A 14793-nucleotide genomic window follows, 5' to 3' on the forward strand; every position below is an offset into this window, starting at 1 on the left:
GGAACACTGGGTGTTATATGCAAACAATGAATCATGGAGCACTACATCAAAAACTAATGATGTATTGTATGGTGACTAACATATCATAAATAAATAAGAATCCCTAGGCAACACTCTGAAAAATCTAGGTGTAGTTTCTTTGCTACTACATTTTCACAGAAGTGAATTTAATTGTGAGAATATTCACTACTCAAGATTCTTTTAGAAGAGAAAGAGAGCAGAAGAGGAAGGGATGGAAGGAGAAAGAGAGGGTGAGAGACAGATTGATTTTTCTTTACACAAAGGAAAAGAAAAAAAAACATTTTCCTTGTGATGAGAACTCTTGGGATTTATTCTCTTAACTATCTTTCTGTATATCATATTGCAGTGCTAGCACTAGTTGTCATTTTGTACCTCATATCCCTAGAGAGAATGACTTTAATGTCTGATTACTTTGTGAACTTCTGAGATCTAAGTCTGGAGCATTTTTTGAAGTGAAATTTGAATGTTGGCTATTCGATATTTTGTGTGGTTGAGAACTGAGGTTTACACATCCTCCAAAATGTGTGTGTGTGTGTGTGTGTGTGTGTGTATTTTAAAAAAATTTTCGTTATGTTATGTTAGTCACCATACAGTACATCATTAGTTTTTGATGTAGTGTTCCATGATTCATTTTTTGCATATAACATCCAGTGCTCCACGCAATATGTGCCCTCCTTAATACCCATCACCAGCTTATCCCAATCCCCCACCCCATCCCCTCTGAAACCCTCAGTTTGTTTCCCAGAGTCCATAGTCTCTTGTGGTTCATTCCCCCTTCTGTTTACTCCCCCCTTCATTCCTCCCTTCCTTCTCCTACCGATCTCCCTGCTATTCCAGATGTAGTGAAGAGAAGGGCCATATGCACCCCAATGTTCATAGCAGCATAAACTGTGGAAGGAGCCGAGATGCCTTTCAACAGACGAATGGATAAAGAAGATGTGGTCCATATACACAATGGAATATTACTCAGCCATCAGAAAGAACAATTACCCATCATTTGCAGCAACATGAATGGGACTGGAGGAGATTATGCTAAGTGAAATAAGTCAAGCAGAGAAAGACACGTGTCACGTGTGTATTTTTTTTTTTTACTATTTATGTAATTTCCTTAAAAATATTTCAGTATCCAAGCACCAAGATCTTATCATCTGTAACCACTATCACTCTGGTAAAATTTGACAGGACTACTGTGCTCATTACTGAGAATACTTACAGCAACACCAATGAGTCAAATTATGCACTATGTATATTTTTCTTTTCAGTTAAAAGGAATTTCTGACCTGTGAATCTGAACATTAACATAATTCATTTCTCTACTCAATAATATTTCCCAGCACTTCCTATCCTACTGTGTCTGCATCATCATAACTTTTTGGTTCTGGAGTCTTTGCTTTTAATATTTTTTATGCATTCCTTTATTTATTTATCCAACTATTTTGCTGTATCTCTCGTGTCCCCAGGCCGCTGACTCATTCTAGGAGTGTGCTACGATGAAGGCTGACATTGGCCATCCATCTTGTGATTTGAAAACTAGAAAAGAGCTGAATTCTGTTGTGAGTTTTACAAAGGGAAGAGAATAAGCTGTTCTTGAGGTCTTGTTACAATGCGACCTAATCTAATCCAGTAGAGGGAGAGCTGTTGGAGGAGGGACTTAGCCAGATAAATGGAGGAAGAAGATTATTCCATAGTGACACTGGGTTTTTGATGAGAACTGTCTGGAAGGAGAATTCTCTGTGCTTTGCATTCATCCATTTAGCTAGCTTCCACACCCATGCATTCTTTCACCTCTAGGAAGCTCAGATAGCAAATGAAAAGAGCACATATCCCACACAATATAGATTACTTTTATTTAAATAAGATAGAAAAGACAAATGTGCATCCTTCACATTGTCACCACTTTAAAAAAAAAACAATATAAATATATCTCCTGAAGGCAAGGTGAAGTTCAAGTCCATGAGGTATAAATGATTTTTCCCATTCAAGAAGTCACCAGGATAGGACCCTCCCCAACTATTAAAATTCCCAAGACCTTGGTCAGGTTTGTGAGCTGTTCCTGATCATTTGGGTCCATGGCAAATGAAGGGTCTGAGAGGGCAAGAAAAGGAGCATGAGAGGAAATTACAAATGAGGGAGCTTTGGGCAACATTAACAAAGCTTACTATACCACATTCATAATCTAGAAACACCCCTATCCAGCCCTGGGGTCTTTGGATATAGTGGCGCAATGGTGGGGAGGCAGAGAAGAGGTGGCAGATGTCGTCCACTTGGATGCACAGAAGTAGAAAGATACCCTCAGAGTTGAGCAGCATATCATTGCGATTTATCCAGGTTTCCTTGCAAAGTCCTATAATCCAGTTATGAGAGTTTCCCACATCTACCTCCCAGTAATGTTTGCCAGAGGTGAAGGTCTGAGCTCCCCACAAAGGCATGTACTGTGGACTTGCTGGACTGTGAGGCATGTCTTGATGGTCGGGACCGCATTGCAAATGTCTCAGGTCTTCAAACAGAGCCACACGATAATTGCTTATGTTATGGTCCAATGTAAGATACACTTCAGCAAAAAGAAAACAACGAAGTCAAAGAACAGAATTTAAAAGTTCTCGGACAAGTGCAGTAGCCTTCTGGCAAATGCCAAACAAGCACATCTCTAAAACCAAACAAAACTAGTTTGTTTTGTTTCTTGAGAACACTCCCAACCCACCATGGCCAGTTTCAAGGTACTTACCATTTAGTAATTCCTCATAAAATTCTGAACACGTATAACAGTTAGCTTTCATGACAGAGTCCATACTAACTGCTCCAGAACACTCCTTTATCACAAGTGACTATACAGAGTGTGTCACTGGAAATCCAGAGACATCAGCAAGGGCTTCTTGCCTATTTACAGAGCAAGTAAATGTCTATTCATAGAACTAGATGAAAGGCAATTTTGAGAATACAGAAACATGTAGGATGTCAGCCTCTGGCTTTATTTTCACTAGCTCATTGAAAACTTAGGAGCCTGCTCATACATGTCAAGTAAATACCAATATGGCCCTTCACTTGCTTAAGTCTTCTCATTAATCAACTAGCACAAAATAAGATAAATATAATAACAGTAATAAATATATTACATATCACTTTAAAATATGATATTGTTATTCTTGTTAGTCCTAAATAGTGATCACCTTGCTCAAACATGTGAACAAGCAAAGATAAAATAAACTGAAAATCCATATTTGCCTTCTTTTTTTTCTTAAGAAGTGTTTTCTTCTCTCTGAATTTCTTCTCCTTTTTTTTAAATGATTTTATTTATTTCTTTGACAGAGAGAGACAGCGAGAGAGGGAACAGAAGCAGGGGGAATGGGAGAAGGAGAAGCCGGCTTCCCGCTGAGCAGGGAGCCTGAAGCGGGGCTCGATCCCAGGACCCTGGGATCATGACCTGAGCTGAAGGCAGATGCTTAACAACTGAGCCACCCAGGCGCCGCTCTCTCTGAATTTCTAACTCATACACCATGGAATCCGAATCCAACCTATCCCATCCCAGGTCTGCTTCTCCTGTCTGCCAGGCTCACCACCTACATCTGTCCCTCCACACACAAATCATATGTTCCATTTGTTTTCTGGTTGTACCTATTGTTTATAAATATACTTTTATCCCTTTTTTAAATCTTGTGATGTTTCAAATACATTCTTTAAATTTTTAAATAAATATTTAAATAACAACTAAGGGTGCATCTAAGAATCTGAACAACCACATATAACCATAGTTAACAACTACAGGTTGAAAGACACTGAATTAATGTGTAGTTTTAATGCCATGTGCTTTCATTGTTTTAAACTCACTGCAAATTATCATAAGAAAATTGTCATATTCAATTGCTTTTGACTGACTTCAGATAGCTTTTACTTGTTAACTAACAATAAAATACGGTTAGTTATAAGGGTATTCATATTTACCCACTTCCCTGTTCTCTGAAAAGACTGATAGAGCAATGAGGAGAAGTCCTCCAGGTGTATCTCCTCCTGGAGGAAATAGTGAGGTCTCACCAGGGTGCCCCTTCTCACCTCGGAAGTTGTTAAGCCTTTCAGACATCCCCGTGATGGTCCATGAGCTCAGCTGAGGGTCTACAGGCTGGGGAATGTGCAGCTGCATTAACTGACTCCTGCAAAGAAGAAGAGCCACTTACTAACATGTCCAGAGGTATCATGCAATCCCTTGAAGTTGCTCCATCAGAATCCTCTCAGTTAGGTGCAAATGGTATGAATTCAACTCCACAAATCGAGGAATACTGCAGTTGTTCTTGTATTTTATAATTAGCTACCCTGCTCTTACCACTTCAATCTCAGTAAGATATGTCACTTCACTCACAATTGTATCTCTTTTCTCCTTCGCCTTCCCTAGGGAGCCACATGGCCGCTCTCTTTTAGTTCTCGAAATCCAATAGGTGCCAAAATTTTGGAACTTGCTGCCTGGTACATATGGAGCCTAAGCTCTCTAGGATGCTTTTCCTGGGGACTTTCCCTGTCCCCTCTTCCCACCATCCTTCTACCTTCTGCCCCTCTGATCTTATTTGCCTTCCTATAGAAGACCTGGAATAATCCTCAAATAATTAGGATTTTGAAAATTAGAGACAGGAAAAATAATTGTCTTTTGGCAACTTCTGCTTTAAGCCTTGCAGCCAAAACCACATCTTTCCCAACCCCCACTTTTATGAAAGGGTGGTCTATATAAAACCTAGAAGTGTTTAGATAAGACTGCATTTATTTCTAAATGCAGACAGAAAGAAACTTGTCACAAAAAGGGTGTGTCCATCTCAGCAGAAATAGCCTGACCACTGTCACCATAAACCAACTTGAATAGAGGGGCAAACTTACCTTTTCACGATGTCTCCAAATCCTGTGAAGACAAAGAGTGGAAGGCTTAGCTTGAGCTCAAGATACGTTTACTCTAGTTTGAGACTATGAGACTGGACTGGAAAATTCTGTATCTACACTTTTCTTTCTTGAAAACAATTTGCTCTTTTACTTATCCTTATAAAGATGAAACTCGGTCTTACATTTGCATACAGTTGATAAAGTCATGATCATGATAAAATTTAAAACAGAAGATGTTCTTAGAAGAAACAGTTGGCTGTGTTTGTTCTAATCTACGGTGAGATTCACAGAGGTTTCCCCAAAGTTCTTATGAGGATGCATGGGCTCCAAATCTACAATTTCAAAATAGAAAGAATGGATACATCCCACATTTCTGTGTATTGACAAGTCCAGATACAGAATTGAATGATCTATTCATAAGTGCTCTGTTGCAGTGGTTAGAAACTGAAATCTTAGTAGAAGAATTGAGAAGGACTTTTTTCCCTGGATCTGTTCCATGAAATTTTCTACATAGTTTTCCTTCTGTATAAGGTGAATGTGACCCTGAGCTTCGAGGTTAAAGTGGAGGAGCAAAGCCTGCCATCACGAAGTTAAAGGAGGCAGAATTTTCCTGGAAACAGGAAAATAATGGAGGTCCAAGAAGACAGACTTCAGTGGACCTAAATGATTTCTGAGCAGGCTGGTATTCAACATCCTGATATCTTTCCTCCGTCCTTACCTGGAACAGGTCCACATCTGTTTTGCAGCACATTTCCTTTAGCTCCTCATACATCTTTCTCAGGAGTTTCCCATATGACACATTCTAGACATTTCTCCAGAGCTGATTAAAAATTATCTTGCCTTCAACTGCCAGGCTCTCTAAATGTTTTTGCTTTTCTTCGTGGAGATACTGGTATACCTTTGGGATATTCAGCCCTGATCATCATCATCCGTAGATTTACAAAACCCTGAAATGACATTGGTTTAATTAGGTCATATATCTGATGGTTTTATTCTTCTTTCATTATCTTTGGTCTGTGTGCTATGTACAGTGTTCTTATTTAGTCTGTTTGGACTGCTTTAACAAAAACGCCATAGACCGGGTAGGAAATAAACATAGAAAGTAATTTCTCACCATTCTATATGCTGGGAAGTCTACGATTGGTGCTGGCAGGTGTGTGTCTGGTGAGAGCCACTCTCCTACATAGCCATCTTTTCATTGTATCCTCAAATGGCAGATGGAGCAAGGGACATTTCCAGGATTCTTTAGAAGGACACTCGCCCCATTCCTGAGGACTCTGGCTTCATGACCTAATCAACTCAAAGCCCCCACTCCTATTAACATCACCTTGGGGGCTAGAATTTGAACATACAAATTATGGTCTGGAGCAAATACTCAGATCATAGAAGTGCTTCCAGCTACTTACCCTCAAACTTCCACATTTTCATGTAAAATAGAAATTTAAGATCAATTTTTTATTGTTCCATATAATTCATAATATCAAAATCATAATCCCTTTTTTCAGTGCTCATACTCATAAACTGACTATCTGCTCTCAGCAAAAGCAACAATTGACTTCCTCAGGCAAACAGAGGACATCACACACGATCTTTCTAAATTACTTCATTTCCAAAACACTCTTGTTTCACTCAGAGCCTGGCTCTGCCTGCCTCAGGACCACACCTACCTCCTCTTGACTGGTCCATCCCTGTCTTGTCTCCTTAGAGACATTATCATCTAGATTACAACCCTACATACTTGTTCTTGCCTCTCCTCTGTCTCCTACATCTCCGTGTCTCTGTCCCCCTTGTTCTGTGGGTCTGTCTCCAGTTCACTCATTCAGCCACTTTTTCTCACTCTCTGCCTCCTCTTTCACACAGCCTTTAAACATATGCAGAGTTACCAAATTATTTTGGAAATACCAACACTAAACATCCTTGTTAAAATTATTTTTATCTATCTTCTATGCTAGCACTTTTATTGCCATAAAAGCCAGACTTATTGACCAAATGTGATCAAACTCACTGTACCCATGGGTGAAATTTTCAGTTATTCATCCAAGCAATGACTCCTTGCTTCTGTTCCCCACTCTTTCCTGAACTACACATTCCAACATGCCAAGGGCCGATTTTTACTAAATCCAAATGATATGATTCATCCTTATGCTACTGCACCCTCTTTCCACATTTGACATTATTTCCTACTCATTTCTGTTACTAATCCTTTCTGTCTCCTGCTCCAGAAAGCTGTGTTCTCAGAGAGGTGCTCATCCCCCATCTCCCCACCCTGACCAGCTCCTTCCGATCTCTGCCCAGATATAACCTTGGCCATGAGTCTTCCATCACCAGCATACGTTCCCCAAGCCTGCACTCTTTATATCCATTTTCTGCTTTCATTTTACCCAAGCACTTCATAAATGTGATATATCATAAATTTTACTTCTTAAATATCTGGATCAAGTTCTTTTACTGATTATAAACTCCTGGGGTCAGTGATTTGTTTCTCTTTTTACCCATTCCTGCATCTTTTTGTTGGCCTAGAACAGTGAGCAGCACATCACAGGTCCTCATATGAATGAATGATTCATTAGAAATCCACCCTAGGGGTTCTTGGGTGGCTCAGTCAGTTGAGTGTGGGACTCTTGATTTTGGCTCAGGTCATGATCTCAGAGTTATGAGATCAAGCCCTGTCTCAGGCTGTGTGCTCAGCATGAAGTCTGCTTGAGATTCTCTCTCTCCCTCTGCCCTTCCCTACCACTCCCCAACCCTGCCCCCGTGCTCTCTCTCTCTCTAAAATAAATAAATCTTTAAAAAAATAAAAGAAATCCATCCTAAATGATCAACATAATGTTCTTCTTCCCCTTTGGCATTTTCATAGCACCATGCACAGATAACTGTTTAATGACTTTTTATTCTCTAATATTATCTTTTTATATGTCTCCTTCAGTATTGCTCCAGTTCTTTGAAAAGAAAGGTGTAGTTTTCATCTTCAGATTCAGGTTTTCAGTTCCTCTTCATGAATCAACAAATGACACAATCCAAAATCCATAGCTAGGCATTTGTATTCTTGACCTGGGCATAATGACATTTCTAGCCACAATCTAATACCATCTGCCTCGTCACCCCATGCACTAATCAGTAGGAGCAGCGAGCAGGTCTTGAACAATTTCATGGGTTGTCTGGTTTGTCTCATCTTACTTTTCTTGTCCCTCGATCTCTGCCATCAATACCCAGGAAATTACAAATTCTACTAACATACAAGCATCACATTCAGTTTTACTTGTTTGAGAAGCTTTTCTTAACATTCAAAGTTTGCCAAGTTCCTACAGAACTCTGTATTTACTCCATCCCCGTGATCACTGCATTCTGTCATGGGATAGTGCAGTTTCTTATCCCTGATGATGTATTAGTGGTAGATATTGCTTATTCCAGAAAAATCAGGAAAAGTCTTTTAGTTACATGATGGGCTCAGTGTGAAATCCTGCACTGAAGGTGATGTTTTCCTGTAGAGAAACATATGTAGCTCTTTTCTGTTACCTGCTCAGGTACATTATGATTTAATTTAAATTCTTCCACTGTCAGTTACATGGTATCTGCCCCAAGATGGCTCAAGGGAAACAGGGCCTACCGCTTACCTGCCATACTCTAAATAAGTTGTACTCTTTGTTTAGATTTTCTGATTTCTCTGTCTGCTTTTCCAAATAGACTTCATTTGCATCAGAAGTTTCTCCTGTAAAAGAACTACAAATTTGAGCACTAGAAAACAAATACAGCATATTTCAGATACCCTGAAAAGTGATAAGGGGATAGACATGAGAAAAATAAAAAGTAAAGAAAGCAGATACGGCAATGGTTTTTCCTGGGAACACTAATAGTCAACTCTGGGAGATTGACCAAAATGGAGTTCCTAAATTTGGAAAATGCAATCATTATCTGAGGAATCTAGTACTTACATTACATGTAACATGGACAATTTTCGAAGTGAATCTTGATTCATATATAATTTTGAAGTGATGGCCTTCACTTTTTCTATGGCATGATTAGAATACATTGTTTCTAAATCTGCTATGACTAGAAGATGCTCATTGTCATCATGGTAGAAGTAGCCAATGACTGTCCCTGCCTCTAGAGATTACCCACCCTGTTAGTTACACTGAAATACTGAACCCTCCTCAACTCATCATCATTCCTCTCCCTCAGCCCAAAAGAATTTAAACTTTAGGGGAGCAAAGATGTTTGTCTAGTTTCTTCAGTGTTGTATTCCTAGTTTTCGAACAGTGCCTTGGCACATGGTATTCTGAAATTCTATTTGCTTGAAGCAAAGAGAAAAAAATAAAAATCAACTTTTGCTCATTGCCTGATAAGACACAGAGTCTTCCACATTTCACAGTGGCAGTACTTACCCTGCACTGCTCAGCAGCCTGCAATATTGGTGAGTGTCTGTGAGTGGCATGCCTTTGGGAATTGGAGCAGTGCAAACACAGCGGGCTCTTGTCACTTGGACAGAAGAGGTCCTTTACTACTAGGTGTATCCTACAGACTCGCTTGGCAGAGTTTGAACTGGCAGGCAACTGATTCTTTGGAAGCATGAACTTGTTTCACAGCAAAAATAATGCTTTGAAGTCTATTTGGAGGATACTGCCCTGCACACAGGGCAGCGAGTAGATGCTGAGCATCGGCCTCACAAGAGGCAGAGAGACAAGGAGTGCAAAAGTTGTGCCCACAGCTAAGGGTGAGAGGGTCTGTGAAATAGTCCTTGCAGATGTAGCAGATAAGCTCTACCTGGGGACATTCTGCACAAAAGTAGAATCCATGTTTCTGAGGAAATAAAAGGAAAAGGAAAGTGAATTGAGTTAAGCCATCTCTCATTAATACACACATGCACAATAGTAGCATAGGTGGTGCTGGGAATAAGATGGTGAGGCAGAAGGAGAGTCCTCCAGACTGATAGCCTGGCATGGTTGTATTCCAGCCATGCCCTGTAGCCCCGCTTCTCAGTTCCCATTAGAAATTCAGGATTTGTCAACCATGTTGTCTTTTCTACATCAGAGGTTCTGGCTCACCCCTAGCCATAGCAGGCGTATTTGATCCAAAATTATCACAGCTTTCCTTTCTTTTCCTCTCTCTGATTGGCTAGCATAAGGTATGTTCTCCAATTCTGACCAGTGGAATAAGAAACAAAGACTCCTAGGAGAGTCTATAAAAATATTTCTTGCTGTAGAAGAAAGATGGAAGAGAAATCTGTTTTGTGTTTGTTGTTGTTGTTGTTGTTGTTGTTATTTCTGGACATTACTTGGATACAGTGCCCATTTGCATAGCTATTTTATGATCTCAAAGCCTCAGGATAGTAGCCAATACTCTGAGGCTAACAAGGGGATGGGAAAAACCTTCTAGATTTGCAAGAATGCCACTAAACATGACTTACCTTTCCTGGAGAGACCTAAAAGAAAAGGTAGAAAATAACCACTTTAAAAGACACCGTCACACTAACTGAATCAAGCAATAATCATCAATAGATGCTAAAATAACTAAGATAAAAACTTTTGGGAAGAGAGTATTCATATACCAACAAAGTTGTACCCCACATACTGGTTCCTAAATGTGAAAGAGAAAAAAGTACCTTTACAAGGCAATTATTTGGCTGACACATTAACCAAGTAACCAAACTGTGGCCATGGATCTCATACATTCATAGATGTAGACCACTTAAGGACAAAACAGCACATCTGTAGCATCCCTCCCAGAAACATTTAATTGGCAAGTAAACATGAAGGAATGTTAGACAAATACATTTAGGAGATATTATGTGAAACAATAATCCTGGGCTATTCAGATAATCCTAGCTTCTTAGGAGAAAATGGTTTGAAATGATTATACATGATAGGTGAGTAAAGTATGAAAATTCACCAGAATGGGCCATCCTTGACCCACCCCCAGACTGAAAAAAATTAACAGCCAATAAGGATATTTGGGGGATATGTAGGGACATGATAAAGATAATGGGGTCTTCCCATTTCAGTTCAGAAATGTGGAAAGCTGGAAAGATTGTTGCTGCCCCCCTACTGCAAGAAAAATGCTAGACAAACTAAACATTAATGACGTGTGTTGAAACCATTAGAGAATTGAGGTAGCAAGTCAAACAACTAAGATAGATTCTGCATAGAGGCAGGTACACTTTACAGAGGAAAAAGGACCTGTGCATGTTTATCTAGAGCAGATTCTACTACACGCCATGTATGTTGGTATGAAGATAAAGTCGTTTTAATTAGCCACTAAAAAACCAAACGTGACCGAAAATAAGTGTGCAAAGGCACCTTAGGATCATAGATGTAGAAGGCAATACAGATGGAGAGATGAAAGAGATAGAGTCTCTTTGGAAAGCGGCACAAAGAGAGGATCCAGAGCCAATATCTTTAAAGTAGTGCTTCTCAACTGAGGGCTACCCAGAGTCAACCAGGGAAATTTGGTACTCTAAATATAGAGACAATTTTGGTTGTCACAATTTGAGGGATATTATTGGCATCTAGTGGGTAGAGGCCAGAGTTGCCTTTAAATAGCCCACAGTGAGGAGTGCAAGAAAGAATTTACAACAAAAAGTTATCAAGCCCAACTTGCTAACTGTGTGAGGTAGAGAAAACCTCTAGCAGAGGTATTGGAAGTCTCTGGAACCCATAACATTAACATACTCTAACTTTGGTAACCAGAGCAATAAGAAACCCATGTCAAATCCTGACTGGATTAACACAAATCCCCATAGTAAAGGCCTAACAGAAGAAAGTGTGTGCTTACCAAGAAACATGAAAAGGACAGTTAGTATCTACTTATCATAGTGCAGTATCTATTGTCATATAAAATGTCAGGGAGTCAACAAAAAACGATAAGGCATATCAAAAGGCATTAAAAAAAAAAACCAACCCGAACTGACAAAGTACTCATCACAGCCAGACTTAGAAACAAAACAAATGTTAGAGCTTTCAGACAAGGACTTTAGAATAGCTGTGATTAGTATATTAAAGGCTTTGATAAAAAATGTCAAAAACATGCAAGATACATGTGTCATTTCAGGAGAGATGAAAACTGTAGGACAGACCCAGATAACTAGAAACAGAGTCTACAGAAAATGTCATTGTTGGGCTTCATAGTACATGTGATACAGCCAAGGAAAGTCAGTGACCACAAAAATAGGTCAATACAAAACACGCAATCCAAACACAAAGAGGACAAAGAGTGGAAAATAAAAACAGAATAGAGCATCAAAGAGCGATAAGGCAACATTAAATGATATGACATATGCATAATTGGATTCCCAGAAAGAAAACAAAGAGAACAGGGCAGAGGAAACATCTGAAGAAATAATTTTAGAAAGTTCTCTGAAATTAGTGATATATACCAAAAGGGGATTCATGATGTTCAGAAAATATCAAACAGAAAAAAAATACAAAACAAACAAATGAACCAACAAAACCCCCAACACCTTGGCAAGTCATATTCAAACTGAATGAAAACAATAACAAGGAGACAGTCTTGAAGGCAGCCACAGTAATTGGGGAGGGGGGAGATTATAGACAGAGGAATAAAGATAAGAATTATACCAATAACCTTGCCAGAAACTGTGCAACCAGGAAGACAATGGATGATATTTTTAAAGCGTTGAAAAAAAAAAAAACAACTGTCAAGCCACAATTCTATATCCACTGAAAACATCCTTCAAAGGTAGGAGATATTTTAATTTTCTAAAGGAAGAAAAACTAAGGGAATCGGTATCAGTCCATCAAAATGTACAAAAAATACATGCACAAAGTTGTACAAACTTCTTCAGAGAAAAGAATGTCATGCTGGGTGGAAACTTGAATCTACAGAAAGAAATGAAGGACACTAGAAATGAAATAAATAAGACGAAATGTGAGGTATTATAATATTTTCTTTAATAATAACTATTTAAAGCAAAGATAGTCACAATGTACTATGTGTTTATGACATATGTAAAAGTGAAATGACAACAACGACCCCAGACATAGGAAAGAGGAATTAGGACTATGATCAGGTTTTGATATCACATGTAAAGAGGCATAGAATTACTGAAGGTGGACAAAATTACGTAAGGAAGTCTACAGGAATGCCTTGGAGATATTGCAGGTTAGGATCTGAACAACTGCCATAAAACCAATATTGCAATAAAGTGAGTCAAATGAATTTTTTGGTTCCCTCACAGCTATAAAAGTTAGATTTACTTTCTACTGTAGTCTTCTAAGTGTGCGATAGCTTTATGTCTAAAAAAATTTGTATATTTTAATAAAAGATTATTTCATTGCTGAAAAATGCTAACCATCATCTAAGCTTTCAGCAAGTCATAATCTGTCATCACAGAGCACCATAACAAATATAATAGTAATGGTAAAGTTAGAAACACTGTGAGACTGATGGTCCCCTGAATTGAGATGGATATCTAGCAGACCATCCTAAACACCCACAAAATCAGCCTGAGACATAGGAAGATACATGTGGATCTCTACAAACAAACATCTCCGGCACTTGGTATTGAGGTATGAAGCAGGGAGCTGTGAATCTGCGCAGATATTGGAAGATAAACAGAAGGGGGAGGGTACCGGGAAGCAGTAGCCTCGGGTACCGGGAAGCAGTAGCCTCCTGTGCTGGGGAGCCGGCCGGCTTGAGGACCGGTAGCAGTGGCGAAACCAGACTAAAACTGGGAGTTCTGAGCACACACCCGAACAAGTCTGAAACCGGGAGCTGGGGAGCACACGCACGACCAGACTGAAAACCAAAGCTCTGGAGTGCGCACACTCAAACCAGACTGAAACCAGGAGCTTGGGAGCGCGCACGGGAACCGGGGGGAGGCTGGTGGTGTTAGAAGCACAAAGAGCAGAGACATGCTGGTGCTGGAAGCGAGGACTGGGAGAATGGCTGTGGGACGGACAACCCGGCATGCTGCGGAGTTTTTAGCAACACTGACAGAGATGGAGTTGGAGTGGCCAGGAGAGCTCAGTGAAGAGCAGACTGTGATCTCTCTCTTCTGAGACAGAGGCTAGGATACTGGCCACTGCTGCTCTGACTCTCAGAAGAGTCACAGAAAGCCACCAGGGAAAGCCACCAGAGAACAAAAGCCCAGAAAAACCAATTTGCACTGTGCCTATTCCCACCACCCCCCAACAGGGGACAGGGCAATTCTACCCAAACAGTGTTGCCCGAGTATCAGTGCAGCAGGCCCCTCCCCCAGAAGGCAGGCTGAAGAGTCAAGAAGCCCACATCCCTAAGGTCCTTATAGAACAAGTGCACCTTGCTTGGGTCCTGGTCAATAATTTGGGCTCTGTACATTGCTGCAACCACACTTCATCAAAATGACAAGGAGGAGGCACCCCCAACAAAGAAAAGAAACAGAGACTGTGGCCTGTGCCACAGAACTGAATGGATATGGATATAACCAAATTGTCAGAAATGGAGTTCAGAGTAACAATGGTCAAGATGATGTGTAGGCTTGAAAAAAAAAATTAACAAAAATATTAACAAGAATATAGAATCTCTAAGGGCGGAAAGGAGGGCTAATCTGGTGGAAATTAAGAATGCTATGAATCAAATGCAGACTAAAATGGATGCTCTGATGGCCAGGGTAAATGAGGCAGAAGAAGGAATTAGTGAGTTGCAAGATGAGATGATAGAAAAGAAGAACAAAGAGGGAACATGGCTTAAAAAACTCCAATTTCAAGAAATAAGAATATGGGAGATTACTGACTCAATTAAACCTTCCCATGTTAGAATCACCCACGTCCCCGAGGGGGTGGAGAAAGAGAGAGGTCTAGAAGAGATATTTGAACAAATTCTACCAGGGAACTTCCCTAATCTAGCGAGGGAAACAAGCTTTCGCAACCAAGAGGCAGAGAGGACCCCTCCCAAGATCAATGAGAACAGACCAACACCACG

At 40.0% G+C, this 14793-nt stretch overlaps 1 protein-coding gene across 1 annotated transcript; it reads right to left on the bottom strand.

Annotated features, from left to right (window-relative positions):
• Positions 1–2078: 2078 nt before the first annotated feature.
• TRIM77 (tripartite motif containing 77) lies at positions 2079–13802 on the bottom strand. The gene is given in 11 exon segments (XM_040631326.1): positions 2079–2572; positions 4069–4166; positions 4879–4928; positions 5597–5782; positions 5784–5825; positions 8493–8533; positions 8536–8587; positions 9261–9417; positions 9419–9650; positions 10283–10297; positions 13487–13802. Coding segments are annotated over 11 exon segments (1683 nt in total).
• Positions 13803–14793: the final 991 nt, after the last annotated feature.

The sequence above is a fragment of the Ursus maritimus genome, unplaced genomic scaffold, assembly GCF_017311325.1.
Source record: "Ursus maritimus isolate PB19 unplaced genomic scaffold, ASM1731132v1 scaffold_16, whole genome shotgun sequence".
NCBI lineage: Eukaryota > Metazoa > Chordata > Mammalia > Carnivora > Ursidae > Ursus > Ursus maritimus.